The sequence below is a fragment of the Microtus oregoni genome, unplaced genomic scaffold (assembly GCF_018167655.1).
Source record: "Microtus oregoni isolate MIOR12 unplaced genomic scaffold, Mior012 000005F_ref0000423, whole genome shotgun sequence".
Lineage (NCBI taxonomy): Eukaryota > Metazoa > Chordata > Mammalia > Rodentia > Cricetidae > Microtus > Microtus oregoni.
Window position 1 is genome coordinate 17,257,339 of NW_024543064.1, and position 18,249 is coordinate 17,275,587.

General features: G+C 47.0%; 1 protein-coding gene across 2 annotated transcripts; it reads right to left on the reverse strand.

Annotated features, from left to right (window-relative positions):
- Positions 1–2,791: 2,791 nt before the first annotated feature.
- Positions 2,792–11,281, reverse strand: Cnr2 (cannabinoid receptor 2). Of its 2 annotated transcripts, none has more exons than XM_041652561.1 (2): positions 11,242–11,281; positions 2,792–5,023 (listed from the first exon to the last, which is right to left on the reverse strand). In XM_041652561.1, exon 2 carries the CDS (start codon positions 4,978–4,980, stop codon positions 3,898–3,900), a length of 1,083 nt encoding a protein of 360 aa, XP_041508495.1. In that variant the 5' UTR covers positions 4,981–5,023; positions 11,242–11,281; the 3' UTR covers positions 2,792–3,897. The 2 variants fall into 2 exon arrangements, with proteins under 2 accessions (XP_041508495.1, XP_041508494.1); XM_041652560.1 differs by lacking the exon at positions 11,242–11,281 and adding an exon at positions 11,031–11,228.
- Positions 11,282–18,249: the final 6,968 nt, after the last annotated feature.

Sequence of the window (18,249 nt, forward strand, 5' to 3'; positions counted from 1 at the left end):
AAATTGTAACTTAAATTTATTTTCAGATAGGGGGTCTCATGAAGCTCAGGCTGGCCTCGAACTTACAGCTAGATGACCTTGAATTACTGATTCTCCCGCTTCTACCACTTGAGAACCAGGATTACTGGTTGGGGAGGCACCACCACTCCTGGTTTTATGCAGTACTGGCTTTTTGAACCCCTCAGAGATTTGCCCATGCAAAGGACTGAGCTGCACCCCCAAATTTCTTGGGATGCTCAGAGAGCTTAGTGTCTACCCGCAGGTGCTGGGGTGTAGTTTAGGAGTCCTTAGCATGTTGGAAGGCCTGCGGTGCGGTTCAGTTCAGTGCCACCAAACAAGCCCACGGAGGGCCACTGAACACAATTTTTTAGAATAGCAGGGCCAGAAAATTGAGAGCCAAGAGACCCTCTTTGCCTCAGGAACATCTGCAAGGTTTGCCAAGCCACCTGGTTCCTCTACAGTCAGCACATGCCCAGTAGGCTGTGTGTGTGTGTCCATAGCTGCAGGAAGTACGCAAGCAGGAAGTCTGGTGGTTCATGTGGCACACTGTCTCCATGGTTGCCGAGACAACCACCACATGTCAGAGCAATAAGAGGTTTTACTGCTTCTTGATGGCACCCTCTTCCTATCTTTCCCAACTTACTGAGGAGAAAATGAAGGCAAGGAGATGGGCAGGGGGTGCCCAAGATGACGAAAGTATAGGCCGAAGGTAGTCCCAGAATTCACAGCAGTGGAAACCTTCCCTCCACCTACTCTGTCTGGCACCTTGGAGAAAATCAGGGCTTGTGTTAACAGACTAAGCACTTCCTCCTTTGGGGAGTAATAAGGAAGCATAGGGTATTTTCTGTTTCTTCCTTCACAAGGTAATGTTGAAATATGGTCTAAAACACTAAGCACAAAGGACTTTAAAAAAAAAAAAAAACCAACTTCTCCCCTCATCCTTCCAAATAGTGTTAAGAATTTGCGGTAACTTTTGATGCACAGAACGTGTCTTGGGGAGAACAAAATGGGACCCCGTGACCTTCATTTGACCTAACAGAGAAACAGGTCGTCTTGCAGAGGCCTATGGGAGGCTCTGTAGCAGAGCGGACAGACCTGCACTATTAGGAAGCATGAGTTTTTTGCCCTGGACACCCCCTTGTTGGTTTCTCTGGGTAATGGGCAAGTCTTGTCTGCTGGTTGGCTCATCATTTAAAAACAAGGCTGCCTCTCATTTCCCCAGGGCCCTTGCCTTGTCCTTCCTCTTCATAAACTCTGCCTCTCTACTTAAAGCAAAAGTAGAAAGTATTTAAGAGCTGGATTCAGAGCTGGACTGAGAGTTGGCCAGAGGTTAAGAGCACTGGCTGCTCTTCAGAGGACCCAGGTTTGATTCCCAGTACCCACATGGCAGCTCACGGCTATCTGGAACACCAGTTCTAAGGGATCCGAATCTCTGTAAGCCCCAGGCACACATGTGGTGCACAGACATACATGCAGTAAAACACACCTACAGTAAAATAAAATAAAGAGAAGAAGAGAAAGAGAAGAGAAAAAACGGCGTCTCACTTAGGCGAGGCTGGCCTTAAACTTTCAGCAATTTCACCTGAACACCAGGATTCTATTTGTGCACCGCTATGCCCAGCTCTGGCCCTTCGTTTATTTTTTATTTTGACACAGGTCCCACCAGTTTGCCTAAACTGAACTTGAACTCCGTGTACAGCTCAAGCAGGCTTTGAACTTAGACTCTTCTTGCCTCAACCTCTAAGGGAGCTAGAATGAGCAGGCCCGTACCACCAATCTCAGCTTCCCTGACTTTCTGTCAAAAGGTAGCCAGCCAGTGTGGAGGCTATTTCCACCTTGACTGAAGGTCAGAGAGTTGTGACTAGCCTCTTGTTCCTTCAAGGTTGCACTCCAACTTCAAACAAAGGTCCCACCTAGAGGTAGCTCTAAGAGTTCTGCTCTCTCAAGGTTATTGTCAACAGGTGTGGCTAATAACCAGGTTTTGTGCTCCAAGAATAGAGATGTTCCCACCTCAAGCAAGAATCTCAGGATCCAGCTAAGGGATAACTTTGGATTCCTTTAGGAGATAACTTTGCATTCCACATAGAGAGTGGTTTGCCTACAACAGAATATTTTGATCTAGGATGTGTGGGTGACTTTTTTTTTTGTTCTACCAACAGACTATTTAACTGTAGTCCGTGACCTTCATCTGTGGGTGACTTGTTTTCTTCTACCAACAGAATATTTAACTCTAGTCCGTGACCTTCATCTGGTCTGTTCAGTTCCTTGTATCATGTTTTTTTTTGTTGTTGTTGTTTTTTGTTTGTTTGTTTTTCAAGATAGGGTTTCTCTGTAGCTTTGGAGCCTGTCCTGGAACTAGCTCTGTAGATCAGGTTGGTCTCGAACTCACAAAGATCCACCTGCCTCTGCCTCCCGAGTGCCGGGATTAAAGGTATGTGCGACCATCGCCCGGCTATCATGTTAATGCAATCTTTTGTCTGACTTCTACCTTTTGGGGTCAGGGGTATTTTAAGCAGTTGGAAATGAAACATGGGTGAATTTCAGTACTCACTGGAATTCCCTCTTGATACTATCCTGTATGTTTCTCCATTTTATTATTTTCATTTGCGTCTTTATAATCTTTCCTATGTTTTTAAATCTCTGCGCCTCTACCCTGGCAAGAGGTGTTTTTGTCGAGGCTGGTCAGCGACGATGGGGTTTGTCTCCCTCGTGGCTGGACAGCTAGGACCGGCACAAAACCTGGTGTGCACATATTTATGACGCAGATTAAAGAACATACGAACAGGGGGCACGTGGTTTTTAATGTATTAAATGACATTAATGGAGAGCTTTTCATTCACTGTGCCTGTGGCCCCCAGTGTTATCCCTCCTGTCACCAGCAGTGTCTTGAACCTCCCTCTATTGGGGATGTTCCCTTAGTGAAGGTAAAATTCAGATACCCAGGGACATAGCATGGGGCTGTGGACAGAGGATGTCAGCCTGTGTCTGGACCACAGCAGGAAGTCTCTCCACCTCTGCTCCTTCTGTTTGTCCCCCAGGACCATAGTATGGAAGAGACAACAAGACTAGGTTAGCATCGCTGGAAACAATCTAGGACTCAGAGAATCTTTGTGAATATCTTGCTTCGCCTTGGACCTAGGCTAGCTGGGAATACTGCTACAGTAGACACAGCAGCTGTGACAAGGGCAATACAGGCCCCTCCAGACTGTACCTCCAGTGGGTCCCCAAGGACCTAAAGTCACATGACTCCAGGGCTTATCAGGGTGTCAAAGGGTCCTTGCCCAACAGGATGCTCTGAGCTGATGGCTTGTGACTGTCTGAGCCGACACCCTTGAGCCTTAGCACACCACAATTCTTGATCCTCAAGAGGCAAGGGTTGCCTGAAAGTGGGGCCTCACTGAGCTTTACAGCCACGGAATCCAAAACCATGAAAAGGGAACCAGAACTAGCTGGTCTCGCTGCCAATTATCAGCAAGACAACCTGGAATCCGCACCATAGCAGCCGTGGGCACCGGTGAACTTACAGGCAGTGGTCACACTGGCCAGGGTACTCTGTGAGCCCAGGAGAACAAGTCCTTCATCTTCTCAGACCACCTCTGAGTCCTCTATTACAGTCCCTGGAGGCCCCTCTTGCTTCTTGGTCTCTGGAGTCATAAGGGTTTCCTGACTTGATGTAAACAGAACCGGTCTCGTCACAGGCCACTTTCCACAGACTGTGCAGGTCGGCATGACCAGGTCACCCTCCAACCATGAAGCCCAGTGCTCTTTGGCAAAACAGGGTCTGTGTTTAGTCCCCTAGAGCTGGTTCCAGAAGGACGCAGGGTCTGGGACTCCTCTCTCCTCGAGTGAGTAAACTGATCCTCACACAGGCTGTTTCTAATAGGAAACTAGGTACCGTCAGCAATTGGAGCAGCCTGGACTTCTGGAAGCAGGCACCACGGTGGTTTTCACATCAGCCTCTGTCTCTGTAATGGAGGACCTTGGGGCTTCTTCTTTTCCCTCAGACCCAAGCCCTCGTAGATGCTTCTTCCAGCTGACCAGGCGGTGCTGGGCAGTGGAGCGGATCTCTCCACTTCGCAGGGCATAAATGATAGGATTGATCATAGAGTTAAGCAGGCACAGCATGGAACAGAAGGCGAAGGCCTCCTTGACCTGGTCACTCAGTGTGCTGACCAGGCTATGGGCCATGAGAGTCAAGGCAGGGAACCAGCATATGAGGAGAACGGCCAGTACCAGCCCCAGGGTCTTGGCCAACCTCACATCTAGCCGCATCCGAGCTAACCCAGGCACCTGCCTGTCCTGGTGCTCTGCCAAGCTGGCTACATGTTGGTGGGCTTTCCAGAGAACATACCCGTAGGTGTAGATGATGCCAACGAAGAGAACGGTAATGAAGAGGAGCCAGCCCAGCAGGTAGTCATTGGGGATGAGTGGGAAAAGCTCAGAGCAGGGACTAGGGCAACAGGTCCATCCCATGAGTGGCAGGTAGGAGATCAATGCCGAGAGGACCCACATGACACAAAGGGCCACCAGTGCCCTCCCACGGGTGACTAGAGCCTTGTAGGTAGGTGGGTAGCACAGACATAGGTACCGATCAATAGCGGTCAGCAGCAGGCTGCCTACAGAGGCTGTGAAGGTCATGGTCACACTGCCTATCTTCAGCAGGAAGACAGCCTTGGTGTCAACACCGTGGAAGACATGGAAAATGACGAAGCTGCAGGCAAAGATGATGCTGGCCAGGAAGTCAGCCCCAGCCAGGCTGCCAATGAGGAGGTACGAGGGCTTCCTGCGGAGCCGCTTGGAGGACAGGATAAGGTAGAGCACCGCCATGTTCTCCAGGGCACTCAGCAGGCCCAGCAGGGTACACAGCACTGCCACAGCTATCTTCTGGGCATCGCTCAGAATCATGTAATCCTTCATCGGGTTGAAGTCCGAGCCGCTCTCTGAGCCATTGGTCACCTCTGTCTCCCAGCATCCCTCCATGGCCAGGCTTTGGCCTCTACCAGGTCTGGCCCAGAAGACTCGGCTGTGGATGGGGAGAGAAGAGTCTTGGGATATTAACAGTAATGCCTCCCAGGGGAGCCGACACTAATCAAACATTTACCCACATGCTACAAATATCAATTTTTATTTTGTTGTCAAGCCCAAGCCAGGACTTTGTTGTTCGCCCAAGCCAGGACTTTGAGTTTCCAAGTAGCAGAAGTGATCTGCCAGGTTTTTTGGTCTTTTGTTTTCTAAAGAGACAGATCCTAAAGCTTCCTTTTAAAACTAAGGGGAATTCCTGGGGCTAGCAACCAAAACAACAAAATCAGGAAGAAGAGGAAGTGAAGATGTAGGGATATTTTTTTCTTTTACTTATTTTTGGTATGTGTGTGTGTGCATGTGCATGCACATGCGTGTATACGCTCATATGTGATGTGTATCTGCAGGCATGAGTGTGCCATAGAGTGAGTGTGGAGGTCAGGAGTGGGTTCTCTCCTTCTACCGTGGTGCTGGAAATTGAACTCAGGACATCAGGCTTGCACACCAAGCACTTTAACTCACTAAGCCATCTTGCTGGTCTACTTTCTCTTTTCGTTTTTGAGACGTGGCCTCACAAGGTAGCCTTGTGTGGAAGGAGTGGCGGGCCGCTTCCCGCCGCTGCCCTGCTCCCAGCTAGCTTTACCCAAAATAATTACACAGAAGCTGCATTCATTTAAACCCTGCCTGGCCCATTATCTCCAGTCCCTTATTGGCTAACTATCACATATTGATCTAACCCATTTCTAATATCTGTATTGCCACTTGACTGTGGCTTACCTTCATGAGTCTAACCAGCGTCCGTCTCGGAGAGGAGAGTCATGGCGTCTGCCTGACTCTGTTTCTTTCTCCCAGCATTCTGTTCAGTCTACTCTGCCTATCTAAGTTCTGCCCTATCAAAAAGCCAAGGCAGTTTCTTTATTAACCAATGAAATTAACACAGACAGAAGACCCACCTACATCATTCCCCCCTTTTCTGTTTAAACAAAAAAGAAAGGCTTTAACTTTAACATAGCAAAATTACATATAACAAAACAGTTATAAAGCAAGAATTACGGTTACAATATTTATATCTATTTTATCTTTTATCATAACTAAGGAAAACTATAACTAACCATTCTTCACCTCCATCAAAGACTCCAGAAAGATATAATATTACCTAAGTAAACAAGAAACAAGCAACTTTGAAAACTCTAGAAATGACAGGAACATCTCACTCCTGTTTCGGGGTCCAGAGCAGCTGGGATTACAGACAGGCATGTGCCACCAAACCTGTCTTCAGTTTTGTGTGTGTGTATGAGAGAGAGAGAGAGAAGTGTGTGTGTGTGTGAGAGTGTGTGTGTGTAAGTGTGTGCTGTTGTTGTCCCAGTTTTGGTAAGATACTAAAGGCTAACAATGATTTGGGGATAGGAAACGATAGCGCAGACTTCTCACGTGTTGGGAAGATAAACTCTAAAGAGGCAATGTTTTGTGGACTGTAATGGTATCTGCTTTTAATCCCAGCACTCAGGAGGCTGAGGTAAGCAGATCTCTGAGAAATGGAGACCAATTTGAGCTACATAGTGAAATTCTGCCTCAAAAACAATTTTTTTTATACTCATGTAGGGAATGCAGCTTGCCTAGCACGAACAAAGCCCTGGTATAGTCTCCAGCACTGCATAAACTGGGTGTGGTGGCGCACACCTTCAATCCCAGCACTCGGGGAGGGGGGGTGACAGCAGGAGGATCAGGCTAAAGTCATCTTTGTCTTAGAAAAACAACTGTATGGGGGCTGGAGAGATGGCTCAGCAGTTAAGAGCACTGACTGCTCTTCCAGAGGACAGGGGTTCCATTCCTAGCAACCACATGATTTACAACCATCTGTAATGAGATCTGGTGCCCTCTTCTGGCCTACAGGCACACATGTAGGCAGAACACTGTGTACTAAATAAATAAATAAAAATAAATAAAGTTAAAAAAATCAACTGTACTATATATAAGATATAGAAGTCCTGTTAATTTGAATATCAGATAGTCATTTTTTTTTCTTTTTGATTTTTTTAAAAATTTTTTTAAATTTATTTATTTATTAAAGATTTTTGTCTCTTCCCCGCTACCGCCTCCCATTTCCCTCCCCCTCCCCCAATCAAGTCCCCCTCCCTCCTCAGCCTGAAGAGCAATCAGGGTTTCCTGCCCTGTGGAAAGTCCAAGGAACCCCCACCTCCATCCAGTTCTAGTAAGGTGAGCATCCAAACTGCCTAGGCTCCTACAAAGCCAGTACGTGCAGTAGGATCAGAAACCCATTGCCATTGTTCTTGAGTTCTCATCAGATAGTCATTTTTGATATATAAGTATTTCTTGAATATTGAAGAAAAATACTTAGGACAACTAGACATTGTGTGAGACATTATTAAGCTTAATAAGAAAGCAAACTGAATACTCCTCCAGAAAGACAAATTTCCTAAACAGATAATGTGGGATTTTTCCATCTAGAGGCCCATGGAATTTGAATTCATAAGCTCAGGGATGAGCAACAAGCAAGCAAGAGTTACCAGGTGTGCCAGCATTTGCAAGAGTTTTATATAATTCTTGGATATACTTTAGAAGGGCAAGGTGGTGGTGGTGCACACCTTTAATCCCAGCACTCAGGAGACAGAGGCAGGCAGATCTCTGTGGGTTCGAGGCCAGCCTGGACTACAGAACTAGTTGAAGCATGATTAATAAAAACTCAGAGAGAAAAATTGGGATACAACCTGAAGGTCTGAAAAGCAGTACAGTCAGTCACTGGCTCTTCCCTCGACCTCAGTCTGAAATGCTTCCAGGAATCTCACTCAGAATGAGTCTGTGCCTGAGAGCTGACTCCTCCTGTTTTATAATCCTCTCTAGTTCTGGGATTAAACGCCTGGTTTCTATGGCACACTAGTGTGACTACTGGGATTAAAGGTGTGTGTCATTGCTGCCTGGTCTGTAAGGTTGGCCAGTGTGGCTGTTTTACTTTCCCAAATCCCAGGCAAGCTTTATTTATTAAAATGCCACCACAGCTTGTCCCAGGACAACCAGGACTATATGGAGAAACCCTGTCTCGATGAAACAATAAAGAAAGAAACCAAAAAGCATGAATGAAAAAGATAAATAAAAATAAAAGAAGGGGTTGGAGAGATGACTCAGAGGCTAAGAGCTGTCCATACAGAGGACCTGAGGGTACACGGAGGCTCACAACCACGTCACCCTCCAGTTCTATGGGCTCTGATATCCTCTTCTGGCCCCCATAGTGCACTTATACACATAAAATAAAATGAGTGAATCTTTAGTTGGGTGTGATGGTTCATGCCTTGAAACCAGCACTCTCAAGATTGAGGCAGGTCTGTGAGTTCAAAATCAGCTGACTTATATAGCACAAAGCATGCTCAGGACCTTGTCTCATAAAACAAGAAGAAAAAAAAAAATAAGACAAACCAAAAAACTTACAAAACAAACAAACAAACCTAAAAGGAGACCGGAGGTGGATCAGCTGGTAGAGAAAGGCGCTAAATCACTGCATCTCCCCAACCCTGGCGCGCACACACACACACACACGCACACACACGAATGCATGCACACGCACACACGCACACACATGTACACACATTAACACATGCACACACACGAGTGCATGCACACACACACGTGTACACACATTATGTCACACACACAAATAAATGAATGAATGAATGAATAGATAAATAAATAAATGTGATTTTGTTTTTGTTTTCTTGAGACAGGCTTCTCTGTGTACCCTTGGCTGGCCTGAAACTTGCTCTGTAGACAGGCCAGCCTGGAACTCATGCCTCTGGTCCCCGAGTGCTGGGATTAATAAGGGCATATGATTTTAAAATTAAGCAACATAGGAGGTTAGGACCCCTGGTGGTTACGTGTGTGACTTCAGCAACCTAAAGTCTGGATGACACTGAGTTCAGGCTCAGCCCTGACGCCTTGAAGACCTCATCTCAAAAATAAACAAATACATAAATAACTTGCAGTCCATATGGAGCTGAAGCCAGCCAGGGCTAATTCTATCTGTAGCCAACAAACCAAACAAACAACCCCCAAAATAAGACTGTCTGCTAAGAGACCTTTGTTGCCGAAACATCCCTTATCTTTTCAGCAGGAGGAAATCCAGTCTAGGAAGGAGCAGAGGAAGTCAGCCGCTGTGGTGAGGTGATAAACTCACAAACACATTCCACTTTTTAATTTCTTTGAGAAAGGCTCTGTGTAGACCAGGCTCCCTTCCAACTCACAGGGATCTGCTTGTCCCTGCCTCTCAAGTGCACAGTGAAGGCCTGGCTCTCCGTGCTGGGCTCACTTTTCCTGTTTCTCTCCTGTGACTGCTGAGTTTTTGTGTGGATGAGTGTGCCTGTGCTCGTGTGTGTGGAGGCTAGGGGTCAAGAGCCAATGCTTTCTTCAACTGATCTTCACCTTATCTCTCTGAGGCTGGGTCTCTCTCCCGGAGTTCACCAATTCAGCTAGACGGGATGGTCGCCAAGTCCTAGGGATCCTTCTGTCTCTGGCTCCAAAGTGTTAATAATGACGGGTAGACATCATGGCTAGTTGTTTTGTTTATTCAATCATTTTTCTTTTTTAATGCTTGCTTCTTTCGACTTAAGTCAAAAAGTTCAAGCACTTTACCATTTGGGCCATCTCACCAGTCCCTTCATCTGTTTTTCTTTCTTTCTGTCTTTCTTTCTTTCTTTCTTTCTTTCTTTTTTTTTATTTTTTTGAGACAGGGTTTCTCTGTGTAGCCCTGGCTGTCCTGGAACTCGCTCTGTAGACGAGGCTGGTCTTGAACTCAGAGATCCACCCAGCTCTCCCTCCCAAGTACTAGGATTAAAGGAGTATGCTACTACACCTGGCTCGCTCTATCTATCTATCTATCTATCTGTCTATCATCTATCTATCTATTTTTGTGGTCCTGGGGGATCAAATCTCAGGCCGTACACATTCACAAGCGCTCTACCACTTTTAGCCAAATATACATTGTATAGATTTCCCCTGCCCCTCTTTCTTTTTCCATGTGGTCACAGGAAAAATATCAGCAATATCCAGGAGGAAGATGCTCTACCTTCCAACCCACACCCAGCTGGACATCTGCTGCCTCTGAGGAGAAACTTTGCCTTCTGACCTCCCAGTCTTTGCCCCTGGTTTTTCTGCCCCATATCCGTCCTGGACTTTCTTTTAGTTCCTCTGCCCAGTGGAGCCTTCCCGAGCCTGCAGCCATGCATCAGCCTCCCAGAAGGTTCTGCACGTATCGGCCAGTTTTACACACTGCCTTCCCTTCAACTATTCCAATAACCAAGAATATGGAATTTAATTTCTATAGAATATTGTTCTTGGGGTGGAGAAACAGGTTGGCTGGTAAAGGTGCCTGCCAGAAAGTCAGACAATCTGACCTGGATTCCTGGGACCCACATAAAGATGGAAGAAGAGAGTTATCCCCATAAGTTGCCCCCTGACCTCCAGAAGCAGGCTATGGCATGCTCACACACATACACTCATGCACATAAAATAAATAAATATAAAAACTTAATAAAAATTTTAAAATGTTGTTTCCAGCCAAAAAAAATGATTTCACCTACACAACACTGTAATCTAAAACTTCAGGCTGCAAGGCTGCTGACTGAAGAGATGGCTCAGTGGACAAGATACCCTGGAAGACCTGAGTTCAGCTCAGCACTCTCCTTAAGAGCTGGGAGTGGCCAAACACCTGCCTCACCTGTAACTTCAGAGTTGGGTGGGGCTGACAGAGGGGTCACTGGAATTTGCTGACCACCAGCCCAGCTCTGGGCTCAGCCAGAGACCTTGTTGCAAGGGAATAAGTTAGAGATCCATAGAGCAGGACACACAACATCTGGTACGTGCACCCACACACATGTGTGCAGATGCACCACCCACATATACACCACACACACACAAACACATAGATACACAAATTAATAATAAGTAAATAAAAAAATAAACTAAAAGTTCCGGTTGGGAGTGTGAGTCATGGTAGCACATACCTGTAATCCCAGCACTCAAGAGGCTGAGGCCGGACTGCCGTGTGTTTGTGGCCAGGACATAGTGTGTTCTAAGGCAGGAGCTGCTGGCAGTTTGATGTTGGGTAGCATAATGAGTTCAAGGCCAGCTTAGGCAACACAGCAAAACCTTGTCTAAAAATAAATAGATCAATAAAAAGTAAAACTAAAATAAAACCTTTAGGGAAGGCCTTACCCTATCCAGAGCGAGCACAGACGATGGTGGCGGCTGTGCCTCATCCGGCACAGTGTGGTCGCAGACCACTGTTACCATCCAGAGGAAGGGCAGGAAATGCATGCATTTGATGGACATCCTAACAAGGCAACAACAGGAAGCACAGAGCAACAGGAAACCCAGCTCCCGGTCCCCACACAGATAGAAACACTCCTTTGAGGCCACACTGATCTCCTAGAAGGCCTAGGGCTGTGCTTGCTGCACGGAGACTGGGAGTTTGTCACACAGGCAGCCGCTCTGGTTCCATCTCTGTCACTCTCATCATGTGACTGTGGGCAAGTCCCTCTCCTCATCTGCGACGTGGCAATAACGTTACCCGCCCGTTGTTAGGGAGGCCAAGTGGACCGAGGACATCCGTTGTAGTTTTGAACCTGAGAGCTGGCAAGATCTTTTTGATCCTTTCAGAATGTATATAAGACCTGTCCGGCTTGGTGTGGTAGCGCACTCCTTTAATCCCAGCACTTGGGAGGCAGAGACAGGTGGATCTCTATGAGTCTGAGGATAGCTTGGTCTATGTGGCAACTTCCTTACATAGTAAGGTGTGGTCACAGAAACAGTTAATAGTACACACACACACACACACACACACACACGTGTGCACGCGCACACGCACATGAATGCTCATTTTTTAAAAACTTACTTAATTTTATTTTATGTGCATTGGTGTGAAAGTGTTAGATCCCCTGGAACAGTAGCTATAGACAGTTGTGAGCTGCCATGGGAGTATTAAGAACCAAACCCCGGTCCTCTGGAAGAATAGCCAGTGCTCTTAACTGCTGAGCCAACTCTCCAGCCCATAAATGAAATTCTTTTTTTGTTTGTTTGAGACAGAGACAGGATTTCTCTGTGTAGCCCTAGCTGCCCTGGAACTTGTTCTGTAGACCCGGCTGGCCTCGAACTCACAAAGATCTGCCTGCCTCTGTTTCCAGAGTGCTGGGATTAAAGGCGTGCGCCACCACCGCTTGGTGATTCATCTCTTATCAACATGTCATTGTCATTCCGCACCTTCAGAGCCACAGGTGTGTGCAAGAACATGATGAAGAGCAAGCTGTAGTCTGATGCTGGGTAGATGTCAGAACTAAAGAGAACCAATAGCCCCAGCCTCCACACTTCCGGAAGCGCCTAGCTCAGAAGCCCTGGTTCCTGGCTGTGTGTCCCTGCTGGGCTGGTATCTGGGGCTATAGCTGGGACCCTAACTCCATCTGACTTTCTGGGGCAAAAAACTGGGGGTTGGGGAATTCTCAGAAAAAGGCGTGTCGGGCTTTTGTTTCCACCTGAAGTGAAAGTGTGAAGTGAAAGAGGGTCACAGACAAGCTGGCCTCTCCGTGCTATGACACTGGAGGGGACCGGAAGCTCATGACTGCAAGTGCCCACAGTGGGAGGCTGAGATTTGATGCCCCGGAAATGCTGAGATTTTTTCTGGTGTTGGCGATGGAAGCCAGAGTATTTTGGCATGTGGAGGACGTGCTCTCCCACTGAATCACACCCCAGCAGTCTCGCTGTTCTTGTCTGGGACTGGGAACGAGGAGGTCTGTATTCTACTTCCTTCTTGTCCCACCACTGAGTCTTAGGGCTGGCCCTCTGGGTTTTTCTTTTTCTCATCTTTGAAGAAGGTAGGGTTGATGGTGGTAATTCCTAAGGTCTCCAGATCTCAATGTACCGAGAATGTGTGTGTGTGTCCATGCGTGCACTTGTGTGTGTGTGTACATGTGTGTATATGTGCTCTACACATTAGAACCAGAGCCTCACAGTGTGTTAGACAAGAGCTCTATCACTGAGCTACAACCTGGGCCTTCACTCTAATACTTAATGTCTCCCCTCCCCCATCTATAATAGGAAGGAGTTTGTAATGTATGGAACCTCCATGCAAGTCTCCACTGTGACTCCTTTTTCCTCTCTCTCTCCCCCTCTCTCTCTCTTTCTTTCTCTCTCTTGAGACAGGGTTTCTCTGTATAGCCCTGGCTGTTCTGGAACTCGCTTTATAGAGCAGGCTGGGCTTGAACTCACAGAGATCCACCTGCCTCTGCTTCCCAAGCGCTGGGGTTAAAGGTGTGCACCACCACCGTCTGGCACTCTCCAGTGCCTTGCAGTTGTCGAAGAAGTCACAGGAGTCTGCCTAGTGGAGCTAAGTTCATCTCAAGCCTTGTTGATGTTTGTTGTCCATCACCCTGCCCAGACTTCCCTGGAGTCTCCACTGACAGGTCGGACTCCATCTTTGTGCCTGGACTGTATCTGTCTGTATCAAGCTTAACCACCACCCTGTCTGATGGAGTCCATTGAAAGGATGGCAGACACCTCTAAGTTTTACTATTCCAGACCTGGAGTGCCAAGGTTTTGGAATGACACGTCACTGAGTCATGTCACTGAGTTCCGTCACAGACACAGGCTGTGTGACATGGAGCAAGTCGGGTCCAGTCAAACTCTCTGAGCGTCCATGTCTTCTTCTATGAGTTGGCAATCCAGTCACCCATGTTCCGACAAGCAGATTATTAGATTATTTAAAACTCAGTGGTAAGGGTTAGGGAGATGCTCAGCTGGTACAGTGCCTGCCACATCAGTCGAAGTTTGATCTCCCAGGACCCACATAACAAAATCAGGTATGAGCCAGGCCTAGTGGAACACACCCTTAATGCCAGCACTCGGGAGGCAGAGGCAGGTGGATCTCTGAGTTGGTGACTGACCTGGTCTACATAGTGGGTTCCAGGACAGCCAGAGTTACATGGTGAGAGCCTATCTCAATAAATAAATAAATAGGCAGGTAGGTAGGTAGGTAGGAAGATAGATAGATAGATAGATAGATAGATAGATAGATAGATACTAGCAAAAGCCAGGTGTGGTGCTGTGGATTTGTAATCTCAGCACTGGGGAGATGGAGATAGACAATTTTCTGGGGCTTGCTGCTCAGCCAGTCTAGCCGAAGCAGTGAACTCCAGGTTCAGAAAGAGACCCTGTCTCAAAATGAAGTGGACAGCATCTGAGGAACAATGCCCAAGGCTGACCTCTGACCTCTGTAAGTACACACATGCATAGAAAGAAGCAATAGCAACAACAACAACAAGAACAACAACAAAAACCTAAGCAGGAGCGTGGCTGCCAGACGGAGCTGGAGACAGAGCTGGAGACAGAGCTGGAGACGGAACTGTGCAAAGGGAAGGGTCCCGAGACGTTCAGGGTCTCAGCCCTGGCTTGGCCCAGTCAGTTCTGTGAGAAGCGACAAACACTACAAGATAAACTTCAATAATGGATGTGTCGGCTCTCTCCTATCTCAGACACGCATCCTGAGTTTGGAGCCACAGAGAACAGCTTTTAACCCGCTCCAAGGCTGCGCCCACAGTTTGCTTTTTCTTCCAAGAACATGAAGGGCAGGCTTCGTACCCAAGGCTTCCATCATCCTGGGCAGAATGAAGTGTTCATGGCCATTCCAGTAAAAACCCCAGTGGGTTAGCTGGGCGGTGGTGGTGCACGCCTTTAATCCCAGCACTCAGAAGGCAGAGACAGGCGGATCTCTGTGAGTTTGAAGCCAGCCTGGTCTACAGAGCAAGTTCTAAAACAGGCTCCAAAGCTCCAGAGAAATCCTGTCTCAAAAACCAAAACCAAAACCAAAACAAAACAAAAAACCCACAAACAGCAAGCAACAACAACAAAAAGAGAATAGAGACCTCAAAGCCGGCCCCTATAGTGACACTTTCTCCGTCAAGGGCACAACTCCTAATAACGTCTCTCCCTTTGGGGGCCGTTTCCATTCAAACCACCACAACTGTTGAGCCATCTCTTCACCCAGAAATAACATAGCTTTGTTTTTGTTCTTTTTGGTTTTTCAATACAGGCTTTCTCTGTGTATCCCTAGCTGCCCTGGAACTCGCTCTGTAGCCCAAGCTGCCCTCAAACTCGGAGATCTGCCTGCTTCTGCCTCCCTAGTGATGGGACTAAAGGCATGTGCCACCACCACCTGGCTTAGAAATTGCATCTCTTTAATGGAGATATCCTTACTGCCTGAAGAATAGCTGCTTCAACTCAGCCTGCTGAACTGCCTGCTGTGATTGGAGTCTATGAAGAGCGAGTTTCCTCCATCACAGGCACGAGGGACTTTGTGTGTGCTGCCCTCTCATTCTCTGTTGTTACTCAGATCCATAGCTTCTATTCTTTTGCTTCTTGTGGTCCTGGAAGTTGTACCTACAGCTTCCTGCATACCACGCAAGCACTGTACCACTGAATTTACACATCCTCAGACCATTTTCTTTTTGAGATGCTCTCACTATGTAGCTGTGGTTGGCCTAGAACTCCTATGTAGACCAGGCTGAGCTGTAACTCACAGTGATCCTCCTGCCTCTGTCTCTGAGTCCTGGGATTAAAGGCATGGGCTATATCACTTGGCCAATCCAGTCTTTAATTTTTTTTTTTTTTTAAGTTTTGAGACAGGTTCTTGTTACCTTGTCCAGGACAGCCTTGAGCTCATGATCCTTCTTCTTTAGCTTTTGGAGTAGCGGGTCCTGTTGTCTTTTCTTTAAAATCAAATTATTTGTTTGTAACAGACAGTTGGTAATTGTGTATTTATGACAACATAGTAGCAGGGCAGCTAGAGCTACATGGGGAAATCCTGTCTCAAAGAGAGAGAGAGAGAGAGAGGGAAGGACTAGCCAGTGTGGTTCTCCCTCTCACTGGGCATCGCTTTGTACTGGGGAAATAGATCTTCATCTTTGATCAGGAAATGTGGGGAGATCTGGGTGGGAGAGTGTCATTGTGCAAATCCCTCCTAGGGTGGCCACCCCTCTGTTTGTAATGTGCTTTCTGTAGAAAAGGAACTTTCATGCCAAATCAGGTAGTGTGGCCGTGGGGGCACATGGGACAGAGAAGCCTGAATAATGACAAGATTTTGCACCGTGGTTTCCCGGTACATCAGGGATAGGACATGGTTGGCCTTGTCTTGGCTTTCCTCATCCCCTGTGCTTTTCCCTGCTGGCTCTGAACCTCTTCTTGGCTTGGTCAGGTTTCACAGAGTGGAGTCCCTACCCAGGCCCAGTTTTGATTTGTTTAAATGATTGCAGCATCAGGAGGTGGGAAGTGCAGTTCAGACAGGTGCCCCCAACAGAAGAGGGGGTGTGGGAAAGGGATGTGAAGTAACTTCAAACACTCTGTTAGCTGTGACAATATTAACACTACCATTAGTGCTGAGTCAGACTTACGAAGACTGCAAGTTGCAAAATGAGCCTAGCAACAAGCCGATGGTGGCGGTGGTGTTGGTGGTGTTGGTGGTGGTGGTGGTGTTGGTGGTGTTGGTGGTGTTGGTGGTGTTGGTGGTGGTGCTGGAGGTGCTGCTGCTGCTCTCAAACCACACAATATCTTGCTGGGGAAACTCACTCGTGGGCTCTGGGTTACTAGGATTTGGTAGTGGTGACAAAGCAGATGGCAGAGACCCAGAAACAGCTGGAAGAGGCTGATAATGAATTAAACCTAGCAGGGACAATCCTGTCTTGGAGAGATGAGCTGAACATCTGGAGAGGAATCTTCCTGCATGCTCCTCCTACCCCTGAAGGCTGAACCAGGAGGATTGCTGCGAATTTAAGGCCAGCTTGAGCTAGATGATAAGGATTTATTTATTGCAGTTTTTTATTTTTTGGATTTCTGAGACAGGATTTCTCTGTGTAGTCCTGGCTGTCCTGGAACTCAATTTGTAGATGAGGCTGGCATCTAACTCAGAGATCTGCCTGCCTCTGCCATTCAAGTGTTGGGATTAAAGGTGTGCACCACCATGCCATGTGTACTGTTTTGGTTTTAATGTTTACTTTATTGTTTGTTTGTGTGTGTGTGTGTGCGTGTGTGTGTCTGTGTGTCTGTGTGCCGTATGTGCGTGTGAGTTCAGGTGCCTGGGGAAGCCAGAAGAGGGTGTCAGAGTCCCTGGAGCCAGGATTACTGCAGTTTTGAGCCACCCCATGTGGCTGCTGGGATTTGACCTCTGGTCTTTTGCGAGAACAGCACACACTCTTAACACTGAGCCATCTCTCCAGCCCCTTAAGAAGAATTTAAACTAACTAGCACATTATACCACTTGTAAGGCTGGGAGAAGCCAAAGTTTAACTTTGTAAACAATGCGTATAATTTGAAATTTTTATTACTTCTGCTGTCCAGTTTCATTAAGTTTGCACACACTTTTTTTTTTTTGGCAGCGCTGAGGATTGAAACAAGGCTTTATGTACACTAGGCAAGTGTTTTACCACTGAGCTTCATCCCGACCACGTATTTAACTGAAGTGTTTAAAGCAGATATGAAGGAGGGGGAGAAAGCGTAAGTGGCATTCTTACTGAAAATAGTAAATGTGCTTGAAGTGTTGGGGGACTCCTGTAACCTTTAACGTTTAACGCTCAGGAGGCAGAGGCAGGCAGGTCCCTGTGAGGCAGCCTGGTCTACAAAGCAGGTTCTAGCTGAGCTAAGGCTGCATAATGAGTGAGATCTTGTCTCAAAAATTAAAAAAACAAAACAAAACAACCGGACAGTGGTTGGTGCACATCTACAATCCCAGCACTCAGGAGGCAGAAGCAGGAGGATCTCTGTGAGTTCAAGGCCAGCCTGGTCTACGGCGTGAGTTCTAGGACAGCAAAGGCTACAAAAAGCAACCCTGTCTTGAAAACTAGAGAGAGAAAAAGAGAGAGGGAGAAAATAGTAGACTTATTTTCAAATCACTTCCTTTCTCACGGACCGCAGGAAATGATGAAATGGCTCAGTAACTCCCACTGCGGCTTGTGAATTTTTATGTCACCGTGAATCAAGTCATTGAGTTTGGACCTGAGATGGCCAAGTTCAACTCCACTTTCTCTCTTATTTCACTGTGTAACCATTGAGTAGCCCGATGGAGGAAATGTACAAATAGATACTAACCATAACAGCATGGGCAGATGGCTTGCTGTTGATGCTGTTTTGTTTTGTTTCTTGTTTTTGTTTTTCTCTGTGTAACCATGACTGTCCTGAAGCTTA